At 37.4% G+C, this 26,553-nt stretch overlaps 1 protein-coding gene and 2 long non-coding RNA genes across 5 annotated transcripts; all 3 read left to right on the forward strand.

Moving 5' to 3' along the window:
- Positions 1–1,090: 1,090 nt before the first annotated feature.
- Positions 1,091–26,228, forward strand: LOC123485172 (zinc finger protein 664-like). 3 transcript variants are annotated; one of them, XM_045216074.1, is made up of 3 exons: positions 1,091–1,344; positions 24,510–24,705; positions 25,054–26,228. In XM_045216074.1, exons 1-3 carry the CDS (start codon positions 1,336–1,338, stop codon positions 26,214–26,216), a joined length of 1,368 nt encoding a protein of 455 aa, XP_045072009.1. In that variant the 5' UTR covers positions 1,091–1,335; the 3' UTR covers positions 26,217–26,228. The 3 variants fall into 3 exon arrangements, with proteins under 3 accessions (XP_045072009.1, XP_045072007.1, XP_045072008.1); XM_045216072.1 differs by lacking the exon at positions 1,091–1,344 and having other exon boundaries at positions 23,699–24,705; XM_045216073.1 differs by lacking the exon at positions 1,091–1,344 and having other exon boundaries at positions 23,699–24,693.
- Positions 5,819–9,921, forward strand: LOC121551529. Its single transcript, XR_005997076.2, has 3 exons — positions 5,819–6,110; positions 9,740–9,758; positions 9,911–9,921. It is a non-coding gene; the product is annotated as an uncharacterized LOC121551529 (long non-coding RNA).
- LOC121551527 lies at positions 12,084–12,506 on the forward strand. Its single transcript, XR_005997074.2, has 3 exons — positions 12,084–12,125; positions 12,201–12,266; positions 12,387–12,506. It is a non-coding gene; the product is annotated as an uncharacterized LOC121551527 (long non-coding RNA).
- Positions 26,229–26,553: the final 325 nt, after the last annotated feature.

Here is a 26,553-nt window from a genome sequence, read left to right on the forward strand (position 1 = left end):
CACTCCACGGTGCTGAAAAGAAAGATCTGCTGTTGGGACAGCTTTATGTAGGCCCTAATAGTTTGTGGGCACCATTTGTCAATGTTACAGTGCAATTAACACATTGTTTAGTGTTGTGTTGTTGCTTTGCTGGCATGCATCCCCCAAAATGTTTTGGGGTTTGCCCCACCAAGATTTACATGCTGAAATCGCCACTGTGTATGGCCACTGCAGTGGTCGGATTGAACATAAATCAGGCTTTACTGGTTCACTGCACAGATAGCGTATCGGTAATCAGTCTGTTATTTAGGAGGTTATTCTTACTGGGCCTCAGCCAATAACAATATCTGGACTCTCGACGAGAACATTGTCAGAGAGGAGAGGCAAAGAGAGGCCTAACTTGAGGGAAAATCTGTCTCCCTCCAGCAGGTAGCGTTTGTTTTTTCCCCACCAAGCAATGTGATTTTGTATGGAGGTCAATGAGAGTGTTGAATTTGGTCATCCAAAAAACGAATGACTTATTTGCTACGTGAAGTTTATTTGATCTAATAGAAGTTTCTTAGCCTGCACTCATAGGACTGCTACAAGCCCTTGGCAGGCCGCTTTTGCGTCTTCCATTCAGAGGACAGCTATAAGCCCTAGGCAAGCCATCTAGCCATGAGCTAATTTGAAAGACAAGAGCAAGGAATTTCTCTAATCTCAAATTCGGCCTGCCACCTTCCAGCAAACCACAGCCAGCCAGAGGCTATAATCTGTTTTTTGTTTTTAATATAAATACCTTAGATTTCATTTTATTTCATTTGCCAAATTTTACAAATACAATACAACCACACGTGGATATAATGCATTTACGATAATTGAGGATGACACATAAAACGTGATACACCTAATAATTTACAGTTTAAATAGATGAATGATATATAGCCTACATTTTTGCCATTAATTTAATATATATATATATGCAAGACAAACAGTTTCTTTAAAAAAATGTATGACTCCCTAAACCGCCTCTCCCATTTTAAGAGAAGTGTTGAAGACTATGTACTGTAGGTGGCAGCACCTTTTAAACACCACAGAAGAAGCCGAAAAGCATCAACAGGAAGTTCTTTGTTACCATCCTCTATCGAGTTTTCAAAACAAGTAAAATTCAACAGGCTTTTGTCGGATCTTTTCTGATGTAAGATTAATCTACATTAGACGTTTATTTGTCACAACTTAAATCGAGTTTTGATATTTAAAAAGTTATGGTCTACCTTTTCATCTGAACGCAGTGATAAAGAAAATAACTGAAGCGTACACATTTACTGTTAATTTCTGTGTTTGAAGAAACGAACAAAGAATACAGTAGCTTCCACGATGGATCGGGTAAGTTTGGTTGACTTTTATGAGCAGTATGCTTACTGTGGTGTATAAAATGTATAGGTGTAGTTTCCATCATCTTTGCTCTTCCACATCCATGCGTTTGATTTGAACAGCTAGACAAAATAAATAATGGTGGTAATTTCATCCAAGTAGACTACTAGCCTATCGCACACAGATTGATTATACAAACAATGCACAGCCAGGAGGTAAAGTCAGAACCAGGGAGAAATAATTAGGCATAAGCTACACCAACGATGTATATAAACCCTGGATTGCTGATGCTTTGAAGCCACCGGTTAACAACTTTGAGGTATTTTCTGAACACCTTCTCACTTTATTTCTCCAGATGTCAGTTCGACCACACCGTTTGTGGCGCCCAAATAAAACATATCACAGTTGAAAATACGTGATTCTTGTTGCTAGGCTACCAGTTACAGTACTTTTATCTCATGTTTATGCAGAGGGAATACAACAATGATAGCTAGTGTCAAAGAATGATATGGAGGTAATGTTTGTCCAATTATTGATCATGTCCTCAGCTCAAATAAGCATCAGAAATTGTCCTTATTTAGCATATCAAGATCCTGATGTGGACCTCAGGCAAGAGAATATGCATTGTATGTGCTGAGAAAATGTGGTCCTCTGTAGCTCAGCTGGTAGAGCACAGCGCTTGTAACTCCAAGGTAGTGGGTTCGATCCCCGGGACCACCCATACACAAAAATGTATGCACGCATGACTGTAAGTCGCTTTGGATAAAAGCGTCTGCTAAATGGCATATTATTATTATTATTATTATTATTATTATTATTATTAAATATACTATGTAGTCCAACTGTCAGTATGTGTCACCATATTGAGAAAGTAAGGAGTCCACATAGGCCTATCTCAGTATAAATAATGAGTCAATATCCGGCCATACCATGTATGATATCTGGAGGGAATCCAAAAATGATTTGTGATTAAAATAAAAAATATGGATTTCATATTTGTCTAATTATTGAGCCTTTGCTGAAAACTCAGAAATGCTTCAGAAATCCTCCTTATTTTCAGCATATCAAGATCCATATATGGACCTCAACCAAGAGAAGCGTCTTGAATGTGCTTAAGAAACACAGATTTGCGATGTACACTACCGGTCAAAAGTTTTAGAACACCTACTCATTCAAGGGTTTGTCTTTATTTTTTACAATTTTCTACATTGTAGAATAATAGTGAAGACATCAGAACTATGAAATAACACATATGGAATCATGTAGTGTTAAACAAATCAAAATATATTTTATATTTGAGATTCTTCAAATAGCCACCCTTTGCTTTGATGACAGCTTTGCACACTCTTGGCATTCTCTCAACCAGCTTCATGAGGTAGTCACCTGGAATGAATTTCAATTAACAGGTGTGCCTGTTAATTTGTGGAATTTCTTTCCTTTTTAATGTGTTTGGGCCAATCAGTTGTGTTGTGACAACGTAGGGGGGGTATACAGAAGATAGCCCTATTTGGTAAAAGACCAAGTCCATATTATGGCAAGAACTGCTCAAATAAGCAAAGAGAAACGACAGTCCATCATTACTTTAAGACATGAAGGTCAGTCAATATCGAACATTTCAAGAACTTTGAAAGTTTCTTCAAGTGCAGTCGCAAAAACCAAGCGCTATGATGAAACTGGCTCTCATGAGGACCGCCACAGGAATGGAAGACCCAGAGTAACCTCTGCTGCAGAGGATAAGTTCATTAGAGTTACCAGCCTCAGAAATTGCAGCCCAAATAAATGCTTCACAGAGTTCAAGTAACAGACACATCTCAACTTCAACTGTTCAGAAGGGACTGTGTGAATCAGGCCTTCATGGTCGAATTGCTTTAAAGAAACCACTACTAAAGGACACCAATAAGAAGAAGAGATTGCTTGGGCCAAGAAACACGAGTAATGGACATAAGACCGGTGAAAATGTGTCCTTTGGTCTGATGAGTCCAAATTGGAGATTTTTGGTTCCAACCACCGTTTCTTTGTGAGACGCGGTGTGGGTGAACGGATGATCTCCACATGTGTATTTACCACCGTAACACATGGAGGAGGTGTTATGGTGTGGGGGTGCTTTGTTGGTGACACTGTCTGTGATTTATTTAGAATTCAAGGCACACTTAACCAGCATGGCTACCACAGCATTCTGCGGCGATACGCCATCCCAACTGGTTTGGGCTTAGTGGGACTATCATTTGTTTTTCAACAGGACAATGACCCAACACATCTCCAGGCTGTGTAAGGGCTATTTTACCAAGAAGGAGAGTGATGGACTGCTGCATCAGATGACCTGGCCTCCACAATCCCCTCACCTCAACAAAATTGAGATGGTTTGGGATGAGTCGGACTGCAGAGTGGAGGAAAAGCAGCCAACAAGTGCTCAGCATATGTGGGAACTCCTTCAAAACTGTTGGAAAAGCGTTCCAGGTGAAGCTGGTTGAGAGAATGCCTAGGGTGTGCAAAGTTGTCATCAAGGCAAAGGGTGGCTATTTGAAGAATCTCAAATATAAATTATATTTTTTGATTACTACATGATTACATGTGTTCCTTCATAGTTTTTATGTCTTCACTATTATTCTACAATGTAGAAAATAGTAAAAATAAAGAAACCCTTGAATGAGTAGGTGTTCTAAAACTTTTCACCGGTAGTGTATATCGTCAGTATTTGTCAACATGAAGAGAGAAAATAGGGTGTCACATATCTCAGTATAATGAATTATTCCATATTTGACCATAGGAAATGGCCATGTGGGATATTGTCTAAAAGACACATCTGGATTCAGAATTTCTGTTCAATTCAAATCTCCCTACCATCATATCCAAGCCATTATGACACCAATGTCGATGAACACTCACAAATCAACTTGATTGGAGATACACAACACACTCCCCACCTCTCATCATGAGCTGTCCAGCTGTTACGGAGTACCATATACCAGATTTCTAACAGGATCCTTAGCAATTGAGTTTTCAGTGTATTTTCTGTGCCTACCTAACTCAAATTCTAGACGTCAGATTAAAACGAGAATATACAGTCAGACTCACAAATCAGTTTTGAACTAACTATTAAAGTATGTTTAGAATTGACCATGGATAGTCAAAGGTAATTGTCTGCAGTTTTCAGAAGGTGAATAGCTCAATTGATTTTGACGGTCTTGCATTGTAAAATATGACTCAATTCCCATTAAAAGCTAAATTAAGGAAAATGGTTGTCATTGAATTAATAATACCTGAAGGTCATATAACTCAGCCATAGAAACTAAACAAAACTATCCCCATGTACAATAGAGTATGGATTGTGCCCTTTACAGCTTGTTTCTAGCCTAAAGCATTGCAGTTATGCATCCTATACATTTATACAAATCAGGGTTTGGGGGATATTAGCCCCGTCTCCCACCCCAAGCGCCACACCACTGGAATAGCGTGCACTGCAGAGTTGTTGACAAATATCCAACACATGGGCTAGTCCACCATCCAGATCAGAGCTGTAAAAACAATCAAGCGGGTCAAATGGCAGAGTTGTCAGTTTGGCACTGTTGATCTAAACCGATTTGGATAAAGATGTAAAGCAGACAGGAGAAGGAGCATACTGGAATGTATTCTGGATGTTTGAAACTGGTGAGTTTGTCCTGATGCAAGCATGCATTTGCTCACTGCAGTGCACAACATGCTGTTTACTTGTGCATTTGTTTTCTCAGCTACAGTTTGAGTTGTGTCCGACAGTGAAATATGGCTAGCTCTTACCATAGCTTGGACTATAGAGCTTTGTAGTGTTGCAAAAGCCAATTGCATTGCATGCATTGTGAGGTAGCAGCGTGACAATTTGGCCAAAGTTTGGTGTTGGTTTTGAACTGATGTACATAGCTAGCTAGCTATGTTTTGTGGAAATATTTAGGACTGGCATTTGGAAGTGAACTAGCTATCGTTAGCTTCCTTCTGTGTCGAGGTCAGCTGTTGTCTGGCTCTAAATACCTAATGGCTTTGTTATTTGTGTAACAAACCTTCCATAAACAAATATAGCTAGCTACCTTTCTTTGCCTGTTCATTAGCTAGCTAGCATTCAGCTAACTGGTGTTAGCTAGCTAGCTACAGAGGCTAGCTGCTGGACTTTGGACAAGCAAGCTAATGTTAGCTAATAGCAGCTGTATTGTTGCTGACCCGTTTATATAGAACTGAGAGACGGCTGAAAAGATCTTAGCGTTGTCAGAAATGCTACAAAAAAGGTAGCTCATCATTGGTTGCTAATGGATGGAAATGTGCACGTGAGAGTGAGAAATTATCAAATCTGTTGCAGCTACAAACTTAGTCAATCCGACATTTGTTAAATCAAATTTGTAAAGTATGCGGACCCCTTCACTTTTTTCCACATTTTGTTACGTTACAGCCTTATTCTAAAATGGATCAAATAATTGTTTTGCCTCATCAATCTACACACAATACTTTGTTAAAGCACCTTTGGCAGCGATTACAGCCTTGAGTCTTCTTGGGTATGATGCTACAAGCTTGGCACACCTGTATTTGGGGAGTTATGCAAGCACATCACCTGTGCCATTAAGGCACAGACCTTTTGGCAGAGGCCAGATTAAAGGTTACAATAGAACTGCCAATGGCTGACTTGATTGCTCAAAGAAAATCTGTCTTTGCATGTGGAAATGTGTAGCTAATTTCCCCCCAACTTCGGACACTCTCTAGCGTTTGGAGGACTAAATCACCTCGAGCTCAACATTTAAATGGACTGGAAAATAAAGGTAAGTTTTGCGACTAACGACACCCTTCTAGCTGACCACCGAAAAAGTTAGTGAGGGGAAAAAAGTATTTGATCCCCTGTTGATTTTGTACGTTTGCCCACTGACAAAGAAATGATCTGTCTATAATTTTAATGGCAGGTTTATTTGAACAGTGAGAGACAGAACAACAACAAAAAAATCCAGAAAAACGCATGTCAAAAATGTTATAAATTGATTTGCATTTTAATGAGGGAAATAAGTATTTGACCCCCTCTCAATCAGAAAGATTTCTGGCTCCCAGGTGTCTTTTATACAGGTAATGAGCTGAGATTAGGAGCACACTCTTAAAGGGAGTGCTCCTAATCTCAGCTTGTTACCTGTATAAAAGACACCTGTCCACAGAAGCAATCAATCAATCAGATTCCAAACTCTCCACCATGGCCAAGACCAAAGAGCTCTCCAAGGATGTCAGGGACAAGATTGTAGACCTACACTAGGCTGGAATGGGCTACAAGACCATCGCCAAGCAGCTTGGTGAGAAGGTGACAACAGTTGGTGCGATTATTCGCAAATGGAAGAAACACAAAATAACTGTCAATCTCCCTCGGCCTGGGGCTCCATGCAAGATCTCACCTTCTGGAGTTGCAATGATCATGAGAACGGTGAGGAATCAGCCCAGAACTACACGGGAGGATCTTGTCAATGATCTCAAGGCAGCCGGGACCATAGTCACCAAGAAAACAATTGGTAACACATTACGCTGTGAAGTATTGAAATCCTGCAGCGCCCGCAAGGTCCCCCTGCTCAAGAAGGCACATATACAGGGCCGTCTGGAGTTTGCCAATGAACATCTGAATGATTCAGAGGAGAACTGGGTGAAAGTGTTGTGGTCAGATGAGATGAGACCAAAATCAAGCTCTTTGGCATCAACTCAACTCGCCGTGTTTGGAGGAGGAGGAAAGCTGCCTATGACCCCAAGAACACCATCCCCACCGTCAAACATGGAGGTGGAAACATTATGTTTTGGGGGTGTTTTTCTACTAAGGGGACAGGACAACTTCACCGCATCAAAGGGATGATGGACGGGGCCATGTACCGTCAAATCTTGGGTGAGAACCTCCTTCCCTCAGCCAGGGCATTGAAAATGGGTCGTGGATGGGTATTCCAGCATGACAATGACCCAAAACACACGGCCAAGGCAACAAAGGAGTGGCTCAAGAAGAAGCACATTAAGGTCCTGGAGTGGCCTAGCCAGTCTCCAGACCTTAATCCCATAGAAAATCTGTGGAGGGAGCTGAAGGTTCGAGTTGCCAAACGTCAGCCTCGAAACCTTAATGACGGAGAAGATCTGCAAGGAGGAGTGGAACAAAATCCCTCCTGAGATGTGTGCAAACCTGGTGGCCAACTACAAGAAACGTCTGACCTCTGTGATTGCCAACAGGTTTTGCCACCAAGTACTAAGTCATGTTTTGCAGAGGGGTCAAATACTTCTTTCCCTCATTAAAATGCAAATCAATTCATAACATTTTTGACATGCGTTTTTCTGCATTTTTTGTTGTTGTTATTCTGTCTCTCACTGTTCAAATAAACCTACCATTATATACCACTGTATATTCAGTGGGGAGAACAAGTATTTGATACACTGCCAATTTTGCAGGTTTTCCTACTTACAAAGCATGTAGAGGTCTGTAATTTTTATCATAGGTACACTTCAACTGTGAGAGATGGAATCTAAAACAAAAATCACATTGTATAATTTTTAAGTAATTAATTTGCATTTTATTGCATGACATAAGTATTTGATCACCTACCAACCAGTAAGAATTCCGGCTCTCACAGACCTGTTAGTTTTTCTTTAAGAAGCCCTCCTGTTCTCCATTCATTAACTGTGTATTAACTGCACCTGTTTGAACTCGTTACCTGTATAAAAGACACCTGTCCACACACTCAATCAAACAGACTCCAACCTCTCCACAATGGCCAAGACCAGAGAGCTGTGTAAGGACATCAGGGATAAAATTGTAGACCTGCACAAGGCTGGGATGAGCTACAGGACAATAGGCAAGCAGCTTGGTGAGAAGGCAACAACTGTTGGCGCAATTATTAGAAACTTGAAGAAATTCAAGATGACGGTCAATCACCCTCGGTTTGGGGCTCCATGCAAGATCTCACCTTGTGGGGCATCAATGATCATGAGGAAGGTGAGGGATCAGCTCAGAACTACACGGCAGGACCTGGTCAATGACCTGAAGAGAGCTGGGACCACAGTCTCAAAGAAAACCATTAGTAACAGACTACGCCGTCATGGATTAAAATCCTGCAGCGCACGCAAGGTCCCCCTGCTCAAGCCAGCGCATGTCCAGGCCCGTCTGAAGTTTGCCAATGACCATCTGGATGATCCAGAGGAGAAATGGGAGAAGGTCATGTGGTCTGATGAGACAAAAATAGAGCTTTATGGTCTAAACTCCACTCGCTGTGTTTGGAGGAAGAAGAAGGATGAGTACAACCCCAAGAACACCATCCCAACCGTGAAGCATGGAGGTGGAAACATCATTCTTTGGCGATGCTTTTCTGCAAAGGGGACAGGACGACTGCACCGTATTGATGGGGAGGATGGATGGGGCCATGTATCGCGAGATCTTGGCCAACAACCTCCTTCCCTCAGTAAGAGCATTGAAGATGGGTCGTGGCTGGGTCTTCCAGCATGACAACGACCCGAAACACACAGCCAGGGCAACTAAGGAGTGGCTCCGTAAGAAGCATCTCAAGGTCCTGTAGTGGCCTAGCCAGTCTCCAGACCTGAACCCAATAGAAAATCTTTGGATAGAGCTGAAAGTCTGTATTGCCCAGCGACAGCCCCGCAACCTGAAGGATCTGGAGAAGGTCTGTATGGAGGAGTGGGCCAAAATCCCTGCTGCAGTGTGTGCAAAACTGGTCAAGACCTACAGGAAACGTATGATCTCTGTAATTGCAAACACAGGTTTCTGTACCAAATATTAAGTTCTGCTTTTCTGATGTATCAAATACTTATGTCATGCAATAAAATGCAAATTAATTACTTAAAAATCATACGATGTGATTTTCTGGATTTTTGTTTTAGATTCCGTCTCTCACAGTTGAAGTGTACCTATGATAAAAATTACAGACCTCTACATGCTTTGTAAGTAGGAAAACCTGCAAAATCGGCAGTGTATCAAATACTTGTTCCTCCCCACTGTATGTACACATTTTGGGGAACACGCTGCATATTGTAAAATTCGACTGCCCGACAGACCACACACAATTTAACATCCAACTTTTTACCTCTGAAATATAGCTAACGGATTTTCTATGTTGCTAGCTTAGTTGCTAAATGTTGATAGAACTGCTAAGACAGCAAAAAGGATAGACATTGTAAGAGTTAGATAATACATATCACGAAAACAACTGCATGTTGTCAAGCTTTACCTTATCAAAATTGGAGTCCTCTGACGGAGGCGTTTTGCACAATCTGCAAAAATGTATTTGTAACTTTGAACCATTAACTTTTTGACACCTATCACTGTTGGCTATGTTTCATCTTACAACAGCTACATAGAGGCAGTATTTAGTCAAACGTTACAATGTATGCATCAATATTACACTAATTGGGACACTAATTTTCATTACAGATAACATCAAACAAAAAACGTGGGTACACTTTCAGTTATTGTGAAAACTTTCATCACCTTTCAATGCCTTAGCTTTGAAATGTGAATGTTTATACATAACTCAATCTGAATATCTTTCTAAAATGTGTATAATATGCCAAGTTATTTAGCTACATGTATTTACCACTACAGCATGGAGAAAGTCAAGAGGAAGCAGTGGAGTGAGGTGGACATGTTCCATGCCATGGAGGACTGCGGGGCAGGGATGGCTATCCGCCAGGCTGCCAAGGTTAGGCATCTTTTGTTTTTAGGGGATTACCATGTGTATGTGTATGTGAATTTTATCTGCTAGTAACAGTTTTTTCTTTTCTTATCTACCAAGGTGCATGGTGTACCTCGGCAGACCCTGGCGGACAGGCTGAGCGGCCGGGTGACACATGGTTGTCGCAGTGGACCACCCACATTGCTTGCAGCAGAGGATGAAAAGTCTCTGGTGCAGTACTGTATCTACTGCGCCAGCCATGGGTTCCCCTTCACCAGACAGAGGCTGATGAAATACGCAGACAAAATACGCAGGTATTTGGTGTTCTATGTGTTTATGTATGTAGGTTGGTGGACTGACTGTTCTCAATGTGTGTGATGTAAATGTGGATGTGTATGGTGATGCCAAAACAAACTGTTTCATCCTGGATTGACAATTATATATTCTATTCTATTGTAGGTTTCGGCACCCAGGGGAAACAATCCCACCACTGGGGAAGAGGTGGTGGGAAATGTTCAGGGGGAGGCACAAGAACCTGAGCATGAGGAGGCCGGACACCCTGGACAGGGGGAGAGCTGAGTGTGCCACACGTCCGACGATGGACACCTTCTTCACTTCTTATGAAAAGCACTTGGAGGAGAGTGGGTTGAGTGAGAAACCCAGTCAAATCTATAACTGCGATGAGTCTGGGTTTCGTAGCGACCAGAGCAGGCACAAAGTGCTGGCTCCCCGGGGCGCAAAACACGTGTACCAGCAGGCTCAGGGCACCAAGGAGCACATCACAGTGCTGGCCTGCTTCAACGCAGCTGGGGAGGACGTCCCCCCGTTTATCATCTACCCCAAGTGTTTCCCCGGTGGCCACTACACACTGGGAGCCCCCCCCATGAAAGAGCGCCCTCTCCTTCTCCTCTTCGATGGGCACAAGCGCCACATGGACCCGGAGGTGCTCGCGGCGGCACTAAGGGAAGGGGTTATACTTCTTTGTCTTCCACCACACTGCACCCATGTCCTGCAGCTGCTGGGCGTGGCATACTTTGGCCCTTTGAAGGCTGGGTTCTCCAAGGTAGCTGGAGACCATAGCCATTTTGACCACTCCTACATGGTAAACAAATCAGAATTTGCCAGAGTATTCCGCTACACGTACCAGCGATGCAAGGACATGCGCTATGTGGTGGAAGGGTTTAAGAAGTGTGGCCTCCTCCCTTTTGACCCTTCAGCCATTGAAGGATCCCGTTTAATGCCGTCTCGGTCCCTACCGGGTCCCACCACCGCCTCCCCTGGAACCAGCAGCACTGTGCCGTCCATCAGCACTTCCTCTCCAGTGACCACAGGAGGACCCTCAGCCCCTGCTCCAGTCCCAGCCCTAGCTCTAGAAGAGCACCCCCTAATAGAGGGGGGGGGCTGATAGCAAAGGACCTGGGGCAAATCCTTACTGTCCTGAAGTATCGGCTGGACCGATACAGAAGACTCCCTGTGGTCGCCACATGCCTCACCGGGGAGGAATACATGCGCCAGTGGCACGAGAGGGGTGAGAAGGAGAGGGCCGAGGCAGAGGAGAAAGAGCGTTGGGCAGCCCTCAGAACACAGAGGGCACAGGAGATGGCTGCCATGGATGTGACCATTGACGCCATCGCCTCTGCTGGACCCCCTGCTGGAACCACTCCTGACAGCTGCATCACCACTGCCAGTGCCTCCCAGTGTGCAACACCTGTAGGAACCGCCGGAGTCCCCAGCTGCAGAAGAAGGCCACGTGCCTACTCTCCCGGCCACACCATCGTCGGCCCCTCAACCCCACCATTACAAACACCAGCTCTTCCAAGCCATCGTCGGCGGTTTTGTCCACCACCACCACGATGCACACCACCCCCCATGTCTGTCACCATCAACACGGCCTCCTCTGGACCAACTGCCTTCTGCGTCTCCCCTGGTCACACCACCATAGCAGCCTCGTCTGGTGTCCCTGCAATTTGAATACCGCCACCTCCACAGGTAAACACTGTTAAATTACGAACAAATGACTGTTATCTGTTTTTATAAAACAGCAATATAAAATAAAATAAAATCTCTCTTTACATATCTACAGTCCATAGCACCAGCCCTCAAGTCATCTCCACCTCTTCCAAACCTCTGCAGCTTCCTCCAGAGGTATTGATGTAAAAAAGTTGAAAAGGGTTTTCATGCAACATGCTCTGTCTAACACTACTTTTTCTCAAACTGCAGCACAGAAAAGAAAGAGAAAAGCTCCACCGGTTACATCTGTCACGCCATCCATGGCACCACTCTCAGGTACTTCATAATCTGTTTTTCTCTCTCTCAGTTGTATCAATTACTATTGTTGTTGAAGAACTTTTACATTTTCCAAACCATATTAATCAATGTGTATTATTATTTTATTTTTTACAAAAGAAGACACCACCTGCTGTGCTTGCTGCGGGGAGCAAGCACAGCATTATCCGCCTGCAAGCTCCCCTCAGGAGTGTAGATCCGAGGTGCCATGGGTGTGCTGTGACTTCTGCCAGCACTGGTTCCACTGCAGGTGTGTGCAGTGGGATCCAGAGGTAGCGGTGGAGCTGGATTTCTATTGTGATTTTTGTGACAATATAGGGATGGAGGTCAAGATTTAATTGTTTGTTTTGTTTGTGTTCATATGAAATTATTTATTTGTACAAAAAATAAATGTCTAAAATATATGATATATATTTATTCAACCCATCTTGTGTATTTCTTCCTTTACTTTCCAAGGCACCTCTGCAACACAAACTCCAACAGTGTTTTCATTGTTTATGTCAATGCACATAACTGAAATTAAAGTTTTATTTGATGTAAATTATTAACTCATATTTTAGTATTCAACTGTTATCTACTTTCTCAAAACATAAGATTAATCTGTAAAACAAATTATGAGAAATCATTTGGTTACAACACTGAATATGTTGGTGAAGAACCATTTTTTAAGAGTCCACAGGAGGGCGCACCGGGCTACGCAATGAAAAGTTGACAGGCAAGTGATTTTTTTTTTTTTACAGGAAGGCTAGCCAACTAGTCAACTATATAGTAAACACTTCGGTTACGAGGTTGGTGTCTCTTTTTTCAACAAAATTAAACGGATATATCTTGTAATTGAACAATATAGTAAGGTGGCCAATAACTGGTATGGTAAGGTGGCCAATATAGTAAGGTATGCCGATAATACGGGCCGTATTTTTTTGCTAAACCGCTTATCAAAAAGCTGATAACAGTATTTCCACTGAAATGTCAAAAATGCTAATTGCTAACCCGTTAGCTAACATTTTTAACACACCAATATTGACAAAACATTGATGGCTTGATCACAAGATAACACTGTTGAAGGTAATATATTTCTTAAACGCTGTTGAATATGCCAATAATACGGGGTTCTACGCTATAATGTACCTTTAACAGAAAATAACCTTACAGTGTAAAAATCATAGAAATTTAAAACAAAACAACTATGTTTTAAGTGAGAAGTAGGCATTGGTGTGAAGCTGAAAAACAAAGGATATTCACATGAGCACCACAATCCCTACTCCACCCATTCTCAACCAAAGTTATCCAGCACACAGATTTGACCTACAACAGTAGCAATGTTGGTCAATTGTACTTAAGGCTGTCCCCTACTAAAAAAAATATGGGTCAACCAAGAGTAGTCTGTTCTTTCGACCAATCAATTGGTTGAAATGTCAAAACTTGTATTTTTCCAAAAATAGATACACCCTATGTCATTGAATAAAATCAACTATATGCAGTGAGCTTGGCTGATGCTTTAAGCGCAGTGTTCAATGAAATAATTAAGACACACACATGACTCGAGGGAGTCCGATAAGTGGCACACGTTGGTAATCTCTCTCCTCCCTGCTGCAGCGAACGGGCACCACATTTCATTCCTTACTTGTTTCTCTGACTGAAAAGTTGTTACCAAAGTCCCTCATTTGTTTAGAAAAAAAATTCCCTATTCCCTCAGCCAAAACCCTTGCTCTCTTTACGTGAAACAGGGATGCATTGAATGCACGTGACCAGTAGGGCCTGACCTATAGCCTATCATAATCACATCCATAAATTGGTTATAAAACTCAGAACACAGTAACACAGCAAAATTGATCAGAAGGACATGAAAAACAGGGGAATGTTTACTGGTTGCTCAGGAGGGAACGGGGAAGTCACATGTGTGGAAGACATTTTACTTAGTTTTTTTTAAACTACTGCAGATCCTGAAAAAGCAGCAAGCACGCTGAGTGAGTATTGTGTGTGCCAAACAGGTGCTGTTAGATGTATAATTCTTTATCACCATTTGGAGCTGTGTAAACAACACTAAATAAATGATAAGTGTATATTCTAAAGAAAAAATATATAAAGCCTTTATTACAGCGAAGACTAAAAACAGTTAGTGAATTGCGGTTTATTTATTCAAAGCTCCCTTTGTTACTTTTATTTTAATTTTAAAACTAAAATGCTTGATTGCATTTTAAAGCATGAATGACTCGTCTGTGTGATGAAATGAACGAATGATTGTTTGCGTGTATATTATGTGTGACAAACAGATTTAGAATATTTTACTTTTGGTTTTGTACACCAGCTTCAAACAGCTGAAAATACAATCGTTTGGGTTATGGAAAATATATTTCACAGCGGTTTAGATGCTACAATGATTATCTACACTGTACTTGCTTGTTTGGTCACATAAACTGAAATTAGGCGAACTGTAAAAAATGTAGCAACCAGGAAATGGTGGAGCAATTTCTGCATAGTGCATCTTTTTAAATGATGTTTTATAGTGTCACATAATGTTCTATAGTGTTTTATATTGTTAAATGTTTTATAGTGTTAAATTGTTTTATAGTGTTATACAATGTTTAAAGTGTTACATAATGTTCTATAGTGTTACATAATGTTTTATTGTGTTACATAATGTTCTATAGTGTTACATAATGTTTTGTAGTGTTACATAATGTTTTATAGTGTTACATAATGTTTTATAGTGTTACATAATGTTCTATAATGTTTTATAGTGTTCTATAATATTTTATAGTGTTACATAATGTTCTATAGTGTTACATAATGTTCTATAGTGTTACATAATGTTCTATAGTGTTACATAATGTTCTATAGTGTTACATAATGTTCTGTAGTGTTACATAATGTTCTGTAGTGTTACATAATGTTCTGTAGTGTTACATAATGTTCTATAGTGTTACATAATGTTCTATAGTGTTACATAATGTTTAATAGTGTTACATAATGTTTAATAGTGTTACATAATGTTCTATAGTGTTACATAATGTTCTATAGTGTTACATAATGTTCTATAGTGTTACATAATGTTCTGTAGTGTTACATAATGTTTTGTAGTGTTACATCATGTTTTATAGTGTTACATCATGTTTAATAGTGTTACATAATGTTTAATAGTGTTACATAATGTTTAATAGTGTTACATAATATTTTATAGTGTTACATAATGTTCTATAGTGTTACATAATGTTTTATAGTGTTACATGTTTATATTGTAACACTATGTTCTGTAGTGTTACATAATGTTCTATAGTGTTACATAATGTTCTATAGTGTTACATAATGTTCTATAGTGTTACATAATGTTTAATAGTGTTACATAATATTTTATAGTGTTACATAATGTTCTATAGTGTTACATAATGTTCTATAGTGTTAAATAATGTTCTGTAGTGTTACATAATGTTCTACAGTGTTACATAATGTTCTGTAGTGTTACATAATGTTTTATAGTGTTACATAATGTTCTATAGTGTTACATAATGTTTTATAGTGTTACATGTTTATAGTGTAACACTATGTTCTGTAATGTTATATAATGTTCTGTAGTGTTACATAATGTTCTATAGTGTTACATAATGTTCTGTAGTGTTACATAATGTTCTGTAGTGTTACATAATGTTTTATAGTGTTACATAATGTTCTATAGTGTTACATAATGTTCTATAGTGTTACATAATGTTCTATAGTGTTACATAATGTTCTATAGTGTTACATAATGTTTTATAGTGTTACATAATGTTCTATAATGTTTTATAGTGTTCTATAATATTTTAGTGTTACATAATGTTCTATAGTGTTACATAATGTTCTATAGTGTTACATAATGTTCTATAGTGTTACATAATGTTTTATAGTGTTACATAATGTTCTATAATGTTTTATAGTGTTCTATAATGTTTTATAGTGTTATATAATGTTCTATAGTGTTACATAATGTTCTATAGTGTTACATAATGTTCTATAGTGTTACATAATGTTCTATAGTGTAACATAATGTTCTATAGTGTTACATAATGTTCTATAGTGTTACATAATGTTCTGTAGTGTTACATAATGTTTTGTAGTGTTACATAATGTTTTTTAGTGTTACATAATGTTCTGTAGTGTTACATAATGTTCTATAGTGTTACATAATGTTTTATAGTGTTACATGTTTATAGTGTTTTATAATGTTCTATAGTGTTACATAATGTTCTATAGTGTTACATAATGTTTTATAGTGTTACATAATGTTTTATAGTGTTACATAATGTTCTGTCATTGAATAAAATCAACTATATGCACTGAGCTTGTTTGATGCTTTATGCGCAGTGTTCAATGAAATAATTAAGACACACAAATGACTCGAGGGAGTCCGATAAGTGGCACATGTTGGTAATCTCTCTCCTCCCTGCTGCAGCGAACGGGCACCACATTTCATTCCTTACTTGTTTCTCTGACTGAAAAGTTGTTACCAAAATCCCTCATTTGTTTAGCAAAAACATTCCCTATTCCCTCAGCCTCAACCCTTGCTCTCTTTACGTGAAACAGGGATGTATTGAATGCACGTGACCAGTAGGGCCTGACCTATAGCCTATCATAATCACATCCATAAATTGGTTATAAAACTCAGAACACAGTAACACAGCAAAATGTATCCGGAGGACATGAAAAACGGGGAATGTTTACTGGTTGCTCAGGAGGGAACGGGGAAGTCAGATGTGTGGAAGACATTTTACTTAGTTTTTTTAAACTACTGCAGATCCTGAAAAAGCAGCAAGCACGCTGAGTGAGTATTGTGTGTGCCAAACAGGTGCTGTTAGATGTATAATTCTTTATCACCATTTGGAGCTGTGTAAACAACACTAAATAAATGATGTGTATATTCTAAAGAAAAAATATATAAAGCCTTTATTACAGCGAAGACTAAAAACAGTTAGTGAATTGCGGTTTATTTATTCAAAGCTCCCTTTGTTACTTTTATTTTAATTTTAAAACTAAAATGCTTGATTGCATTTTAAAGCATGAATGACTCGTCTGTGTGATGAAATGAACGAATGATTGTTTGCGTGTATATTATGTGTGACAAACAGATTTAGAATATTTTACTTTTGGTTTTGTACACCAGCTTCAAACAGCTGAAAATACAATCGTTTGGGTTATGGAAAATATATTTCACAGCGTTTTAGATGCTACAATGATTATCTACACTGTACTTGCTTGTTTGGTCACATAAACTGAAATTAGGCGAACTGTAAAAAATGTAGCAACCAGGAAATGGTGGAGCAATTTCTGCATAGTGCATCTTTTTAAATGATGTTTTATAGTGTCACATAATGTTCTATAGTGTTTTATATTGTTAAATGTTTTATAGTGTTAAATTGTTTTATAGTGTTATACAATGTTCTATAGTGTTACATAATGTTCTATAGTGTTACATAATGTTCTATAGTGTTACATAATGTTCTATAGTGTTACATAATGTTTTATAGTGTTACATAATGTTCTATAATGTTTTATAGTGTTCTATAATATTTTAGTGTTACATAATGTTCTATAGTGTTACATAATGTTCTATAGTGTTACATAATGTTCTATAGTGTTACATAATGTTTTATAGTGTTACATAATGTTCTATAATGTTTTATAGTGTTCTATAATGTTTTATAGTGTTATATAATGTTCTATAGTGTTACATAATGTTCTATAGTGTTACATAATGTTCTATAGTGTTACATAATGTTCTATAGTGTTACATAATGTTCTGTAGTGTTACATAATGTTTTGTAGTGTTACATAATGTTTTTTAGTGTTACATAATGTTCTATAGTGTTACATAATGTTTTATAGTGTTACATGTTTATAGTGTTTTATAATGTTCTATAGTGTTACATAATGTTCTATAGTGTTACATAATGTTTTATAGTGTTACATAATGTTTTATAGTGTTACATAATGTTCTGTCATTGAATAAAATCAACTATATGCACTGAGCTTGTTTGATGCTTTAAGCGCAGTGTTCAATGAAATAATTAAGACACACAAATGACTCGAGGGAGTCCGATAAGTGGCACATGTTGGTAATCTCTCTCCTCCCTGCTGCAGCGAACGGGCACCACATTTCATTCCTTACTTGTTTCTCTGACTGAAAAGTTGTTACCAAAATCCCTCATTTGTTTAGCAAAAACATTCCCTATTCCCTCAGCCTCAACCCTTGCTCTCTTTACGTGAAACAGGGATGTATTGAATGCACGTGACCAGTAGGGCCTGACCTATAGCCTATCATAATCACATCCATAAATTGGTTATAAAACTCAGAACACAGTAACACAGCAAAATGTATCCGGAGGACATGAAAAACGGGGGAATGTTTACTGGTTGCTCAGGAGGGAACGGGGAAGTCAGATGTGTGGAAGACATTTTACTTAGTTTTTTTAAACTACTGCAGATCCTGAAAAAGCAGCAAGCACGCTGAGTGAGTATTGTGTGTGCCAAACAGGTGCTGTTAGATGTATAATTCTTTATCACCATTTGGAGCTGTGTAAACAACACTAAATAAATGATGTGTATATTCTAAAGAAAAAATATATAAAGCCTTTATTACAGCGAAGACTAAAAACAGTTAGTGAATTGCGGTTTATTTATTCAAAGCTCCCTTTGTTACTTTTATTTTAATTTTAAAACTAAAATGCTTGATTGCATTTTAAAGCATGAATGACTTTCGTCTGTGTGATGAAATGAACGAATGATTGTTTGCGTGTATATTATGTGTGACAAACAGATTTAGAATATTTTACTTTTGGTTTTGTACACCAGCTTCAAACAGCTGAAAATACAATCGTTTGGGTTATGGAAAATATATTTCACAGCGTTTTAGATGCTACAATGATTATCTACACTGTACTTGCTTGTTTGGTCACATAAACTGAAATTAGGCGAACTGTAAAAAATGTAGCAACCAGGAAATGGTGGAGCAATTTCTGCATAGTGCATCTTTTTAAATGATGTTTTATAGTGTCACATAATGTTCTATAGTGTTTTATATTGTTAAATGTTTTATAGTATTAAATTGTTTTATAGTGTTATACAATGTTTAAAGTGTTACATAATGTTCTATAGTGTTACATAATGTTTTATAGTGTTACATAATGTTCTATAGTGTTACATAATGTTTTGTAGTGTTACATAATGTTTTATAGTGTTACATAATGTTCTATAGTGTTACATAATGTTTTATAGTGTTACATGTTTATAGTGTAACACTATGTTCTGTAGTGTTATATAATGTTCTATAGTGTTACATAATGTTCTATAGTGTTACATAATGTTCTATAATGTTTTATAGTGTTCTATAATATTGTATAGTGTTACATAATGTTCTATAGTGTTACATAATGTTCTATAGTGTTACATAATGTTCTATAGTGTTACATAATGTTCTATAGTGTTACATAATGTTCTGTAGTGTTACATAATGTTCTGTAGTGTTACATAATGTTCTGTAGTGTTACATAATGTTCTGTAGTGTTACATAATGTTCTGTAGTGTTACATAATGTTCTATAGTGTTACATAATGTTCTATAGTGTTACATAATGTTTAATAGTGTTACATAATGTTTAATAGTGTTACATAATGTTCTATAGTGTTACATAATGTTCTATAGTGTTACATAATGTTCTATAGTGTTACATAATGTTCTGTAGTGTTACATAATGTTTTATAGTGTTACATCATGTTTTATAGTGTTACATAATGTTTAATTGTGTTACATAATGTTTTATAGTGTTACATAATGTTTAATAGTGTTACATAATATTTTATAGTGTTACATAATGTTCTATAGTGTTACATAATGTTTTATAGTGTTATATGTTTATATTGTAACACTATGTTCTGTAGTGTTACATAATGTTCTATAGTGTTACATAATGTTCTATAGTGTTACATAATGTTCTATAGTGTTACATAATGTTTAATAGTGTTACATAATATTTTATAGTGTTACATAATGTTCTATAGTGTTACATAATGTTCTATAGTGTTAAATAATGTTCTGTAGTGTTACATAATGTTCTACAGTGTTACATAATGTTCTGTAGTGTTACATAATGTTTTATAGTGTTACATAATGTTCTATAGTGTTACATAATGTTTTATAGTGTTACATGTTTATAGTGTAACACTATGTTCTGTAATGTTATATAATGTTCTGTAGTGTTACATAATGTTCTATAGTGTTACATAATGTTCTGTAGTGTTACATAATGTTCTGTAGTGTTACATAATGTTTTATAGTGTTACATAATGTTCTATAGTGTTACATAATGTTCTATAGTGTTACATAATGTTCTATAGTGTTACATAATGTTCTATAGTGTTACATAATGTTTTATAGTGTTACATAATGTTCTATAATGTTTTATAGTGTTCTATAATATTTTAGTGTACATAATGTTCTATAGTGTTACATAATGTTCTATAGTGTTACATAATGTTCTATAGTGTTACATAATGTTCTATAGTGTTACATAATGTTTTATAGTGTTACATAATGTTCTATAATGTTTTATAGTGTTCTATAATATTTTATAGTGTTATATAATGTTCTATAGTGTTACATAATGTTCTATAGTGTTACATAATGTTCTATAGTGTTACATAATGTTCTATAGTGTTACATAATGTTCTGTAGTGTTACATAATGTTTTGTAGTGTTACATAATGTTTTTTAGTGTTACATAATGTTCTGTAGTGTTACATAATGTTCTATAGTGTTACATAATGTTTTATAGTGTTACATGTTTATAGTGTTTTATAATGTTCTATAGTGTTACATAATGTTCTATAGTGTTACATAATGTTTTATAGTGTTACATAATGTTTTATAGTGTTACATAATGTTCTGTCATTGAATAAAATCAACTATATTCACTGAGCTTGTTTGATGCTTTAAGCGCAGTGTTCAATGAAATAATTAAGACACACAAATGACTCGAGGGAGTCCGATAAGTGGCACATGTTGGTAATCTCTCTCCTCCCTGCTGCAGCGAACGGGCACCACATTTCATTCCTTACTTGTTTCTCTGACTGAAAAGTTGTTACCAAAATCCCTCATTTGTTTAGCAAAAACATTCCCTATTCCCTCAGCCTCAACCCTTGCTCTCTTTACGTGAAACAGGGATGCATTGAATGCACGTGACCAGTAGGGCCTGACCTATAGCCTATCATAATCACATCCATAAATTGGTTATAAAACTCAGATCACAGTAACACAGCAAAATGTATCCGGAGGACATGAAAAACGGGGGAATGTTTACTGGTTGCTCAGGAGGGAACGGGGAAGTCAGATGTGTGGAAGACATTTTACTTAGTTTTTTTTAACTACTGCAGATCCTGAAAAAGCAGCAAGCACGCTGAGTGAGTATTGTGTGTGCCAAACAGGTGCTGTTAGATGTATAATTCTTTATCACCATTTGGAGCTGTGTAAACAACACTAAATAAATGATAAGTGTATATTCTAAAGAAAAAATATATAAAGCCTTTATTACAGCGAAGACTAAAAACAGTTAGTGAATTGCGGTTTATTTATTCAAAGCTCCCTTTGTTACTTTTATTTTAATTTTAAAACTAAAATGCTTGATTGCATTTTAAAGCATGAATGACTCGTCTGTGTGATGAAATGAACGAATGATTGTTTGCGTGTATATTATGTGTGACAAACAGATTTAGAATATTTTACTTTTAGTTTTGTACACCAGCTTCAAACAGCTGAAAATACAATCGTTTGGGTTATGGAAAATATATTTCACAGCGGTTTAGATGCTACAATGATTATATACACTGTACTTGCTTGTTTGGTCACATAAACTGAAATTAGGCGAACTGTAAAAAATTTAGCAACCAGGAAATGGTGGAGCAATTTCTGCATAGTGCATCTTTTTAAATGATGTTTTATAGTGTCACATAATGTTCTATAGTGTTTTATATTGTTAAATGTTTTATAGTGTTAAATTGTTTTATAGTGTTATACAATGTTTAAAGTGTTACATAATGTTCTATAGTGTTACATAATGTTTTATAGTGTTACATAATGTTCTATAGTGTTACATAATGTTTTGTAGTGTTACATAATGTTTTATAGTGTTACATAATGTTTTATAGTGTTACATAATGTTCTATAGTGTTACATAATGTTTTATAGTGTTACATGTTTATAGTGTAACACTATGTTCTGTAGTGTTATATAATGTTCTATAGTGTTACATAATGTTCTATAGTGTTACATAATGTTCTATAATGTTTTATAGTGTTCTATAATATTTTATAGTGTTACATAATGTTCTATAGTGTTACATAATGTTCTATAGTGTTACATAATGTTCTATAGTGTTACATAATGTTCTGTAGTGTTACATAATGTTCTGTAGTGTTACATAATGTTCTGTAGTGTTACATAATGTGCTATAGTGTTACATAATGTTCTATAGTGTTACATAATGTTCTAAAGTGTTACATAATGTTTTATAGTGTTACATAATGTTCTATAATGTTTTATAGTGTTCTATATTATTTTATAGTGTTACATAATGTTCTATAGTGTTACATAATGTTCTATAGTGTTACATAATGTTCTATAGTGTTACATAATGTTATATAGTGTTACATAATGTTCTGTAGTGTTACATAATGTTCTGTAGTGTTACATAATGTTCTATAGTGTTACATAATGTTTTATAGTGTTACATAATGTTTTATAGTGTTACATGTGTATATTGTAACACTATGTTCTGTAGTGTTATATAATGTTCTATAGTGTTACATAATGTTCTATAGCGTTACATAATGTTCTATAGCGTTACATGATGTTCTAAAGTGTTACATAATGTTTTATAGTGTTACATAATGTTCTATAATGTTTTATAGTGTTCTATAATATTCTATAGTGTTACATAATGTTCTATAGTGTTACATAATGTTCTATAGTGTTACATAATGTTCTGTAGTGTTACATAATGTTCTGTAGTGTTATATAATGTTCTATAGTGTTACATAATGTTCTATAGTGTTACATAATGTTTTATAGTGTTACATAATGTTTTATAGTGTTACATAATGTTTTATAGTGTTACATGTTTATAGTGTAACACTATGTTCTGTAGTGTTTTATAATGTTCTATAGTGTTTTATAATGTTCTATAGTGTTACATAATGTTCTATAGTGTTACATAATGTTCTATAGTGTTACATTATGTTTTATAGTGTTACATAATGTGTTTGTTTGTTGGTAGGCTTACATGTATTATTATTATTTTAGTCGCCCACATGGCCCTCACACTAGCTCCACTTCTGCCTAGATACTATGTTAACGAATACCTCATTATCTTTCCTTCCTCCCAAAGTGTGCACTTGTTCACTTCTCTTCACTGGTTTGAAAGGAAATGACTGGTATAAAACATATGGTGGATAATCCCACTAGCCCATGACTTTTCTGTTAGTTGCGATTTTCACAAGTATGTGGTACATTTTCACAACTCTCAGCACAAAAATAGGTTTCAAAACTCTTAGGCCATTTTCAATCAATTACTTTTGAAAATATTTTCCTGTCATTTGTTAACAATACATTTAACAATAATTTCATCAAACTGCTAAAAACTGAACTACAAAGACAAAATTGGATAGTGTCTACTTTACGTACAGTTTGAAAACTGTATGAATTGACATTAATTTAATTTAGGTTGGAAGGTAAAACCAAATAATATATGGATTTGGCTGTAAAAACTACTTTATCCTTCTTCAGCTAAAGTTGATCTTGAGTAATGTTTCATAGGGCAGAAATTGCACCAGGCTACACCAATACCTTTTTACTGTAGGCTTCTGCTACATGCCACAATACCCCTATATCTAATGGTTTCTTCTATTCATGTAGTGTATAAGGATACTGAAACTATAAGACTGACATTTTTCTCAACATGATCCAATAGTGGGATAATGAGTAGCAGTAGTTTAGGTTTTTCCTCACTGGTTATTTGAACAAATCACGATTTCGCAGGTGTTAGCATCTTTCAAAAAGTGATTTGAAAAAAACTGTACATTTGTGGAAAGTAATGAACGATTGCACACTTCAGGAGAAAGGAGATATTTTAAGGATGCACCCAATCAATCTGAGATTTAGACTAAAGTAACCAAATGTTTGGTCTAATGATATTCTATGTACAATACTTCCTGTGGTCACCAGGACAGAGCTAGCCCATCCCCCTCCACCCTGCCAGAGTCCCCTGGTCACAACTCTCCTGGTAGAGCCTTACTGCTGGGTCTGAAGAGGGTGTCTGTGTGGCTGGTCGACTGCAGGAAAACACCAGGGCAGAGTGGAACTGTAAGAGAAGGACACGAGGAGGGTGATGGAGATTTGATTTCATCAAGTAAGAACAATGGTGTGTGTGGATTAGACTACAATCTGCTTCTGCAACTTCTGTTAATTGATTTATAAACAGTAAAACACTCAGTGGCCAGTTAATTGTCGATCCAATTTTGTGTATGGAGGGGGGGTGTACCTAATCAACTGAGTGTATATTGATGATAAGGGTGGCAGGTAGTCTAGTGGTTAAGAGCGTTGGGCCACAAATTGAAAGGTTGCTGGTTTGGATCTCTGAGCCCTTGAGCAAGGTACTTAACCCTAATTGCTCCTTTAAGTCGCTCTGGATAAAAGCATCTGCTAAATAACACATTTATGAACATTGTTATAGTATTTGTTTATGGACCCATATGTCTTTGTTTCATAGGGGACACCCCAAACCGTCGTTCTCTCAGTGGGAGGGGCTTATCATCTGGGGAGTCTCAACCACATCATGTTGCTGACGAGACAGAGAAGAGTCTCTACAGATCAGAACATCTCAAGAAACACCAGCAGAAACGTACAAGGAAGAAACCTAACCACTGGTCTTCTGACTGTGGGAAGAGTTTCAGAAGCCAGAGTGGAGTCATTATTCAACAGCGGATTAACAACGGAGAGAAACCGTACTGCTGCTCTCGTTGTGGGAAGAGTTTCACTGCCTCTCAAACCTTAAAATGTCATCAGAGAATTCATACAGGGGAGAGGCCTTACCCCTGCGTTGATTGTGGGAAATGCTTTGCTTTAGCTTGCTCCCTGACTATACACCAGCTCATACACACAGGAGAGAAGCCTTATAGCTGTGATCAGTGTGGGAAGAGCTTTGCTCTAGCTTGCTCCCTGACTATACACCTGCGAACACACACAGGAGAGAAGCCTTATAGCTGTGATCAGGGTGGGAAGAGCTTTTCTCGATCAGTACTCCTGAATATACACCAGCGCATACACACAGGAGATAAGCCTTATAGCTGTGATCAGTGTGGGAAGAGCTTTGCTTGCTCAGGAGAGCTGACTAGACACCTGCGAATACACACAGGAGAGAAGCCTTATAGCTGTGGTCAGTGTGGGAAGAGCTTCAGTCATTCATGGAACCTGAATTCACACCAGCGAACACACACAGGAGAGAAACCTTTTAGCTGTGATCAGTGTGGGAAGAGCTTTGCTCGATCAGGAACTCTAACTATACACCAGCGCATACACACAGGAGAGAAGCCTTATAGCTGTGATCAGTGTGGGAAGGGCTTTACTGTAGCTTCCACCCTGACTATACACCAGCGCACACACACAGGAGAGAAGCCTTATAGCTGTGATCAGTGTGGGAAGAGCTTTGCTCGATCAGTACAACTGACTATACACCAGCGCACACACACAGGAGAGAAGCCTTATAGCTGTGATCAGTGTGGGAAGGGCTTTGCTCAATCAGTACAACTGACTATACACCAGCGCACACACACAGGAGAGAAGCCTTATATCTGTGGTCATTGTGGGAAGAGATTCGGTCAATCATGGAGACTGAATTCACACATGCAAACACACACAGGAGAGAAACCTTAGATAGATATACAGTGGGGAAAAAAAGTATTTAGTCAGCCACCAATTGTGCAAGTTCTCCCACTTAAAAAGATGAGAGAGGCCTGTAATTTTCATCATAGGTACACGTCAACTATAACAGACAAAATGAGAAGAAAAAAATCCAGAAAATCACATTGTAGGATTTTTAATGAATTTATTAGCAAATTATGGTGGAAAATAAGTATTTGGTCAATAACAAAAGTTTCTCAATACTTTGTTATATACACTTTGTTGGGAATGACACAGGTCAAACGTTTTCTGTAAGTCTTCACAAGGTTTTCACACACTGTTGCTGGTATTTTGGCCCATTCCTCCATGC

The sequence above is a fragment of the Coregonus clupeaformis genome, unplaced genomic scaffold (assembly GCF_020615455.1).
Source record: "Coregonus clupeaformis isolate EN_2021a unplaced genomic scaffold, ASM2061545v1 scaf0595, whole genome shotgun sequence".
Classification (NCBI taxonomy): Eukaryota; Metazoa; Chordata; class Actinopteri; order Salmoniformes; family Salmonidae; genus Coregonus; species Coregonus clupeaformis.

Bases quoted from the DNA above. Each gene is read 5' to 3' on its own strand.
- LOC123485172 (XM_045216072.1), top strand. From the start codon at position 24,483: ATGTACAATACTTCCTGTGGTCACCAGGACAGAGCTAGCCCATCCCCC. The intron at 24,706-25,053 runs GTGTGTGTGGAT...TTTGTTTCATAG, and splicing joins TTCATCAAGTAAGAACAATG to GGGACACCCCAAACCGTCGT.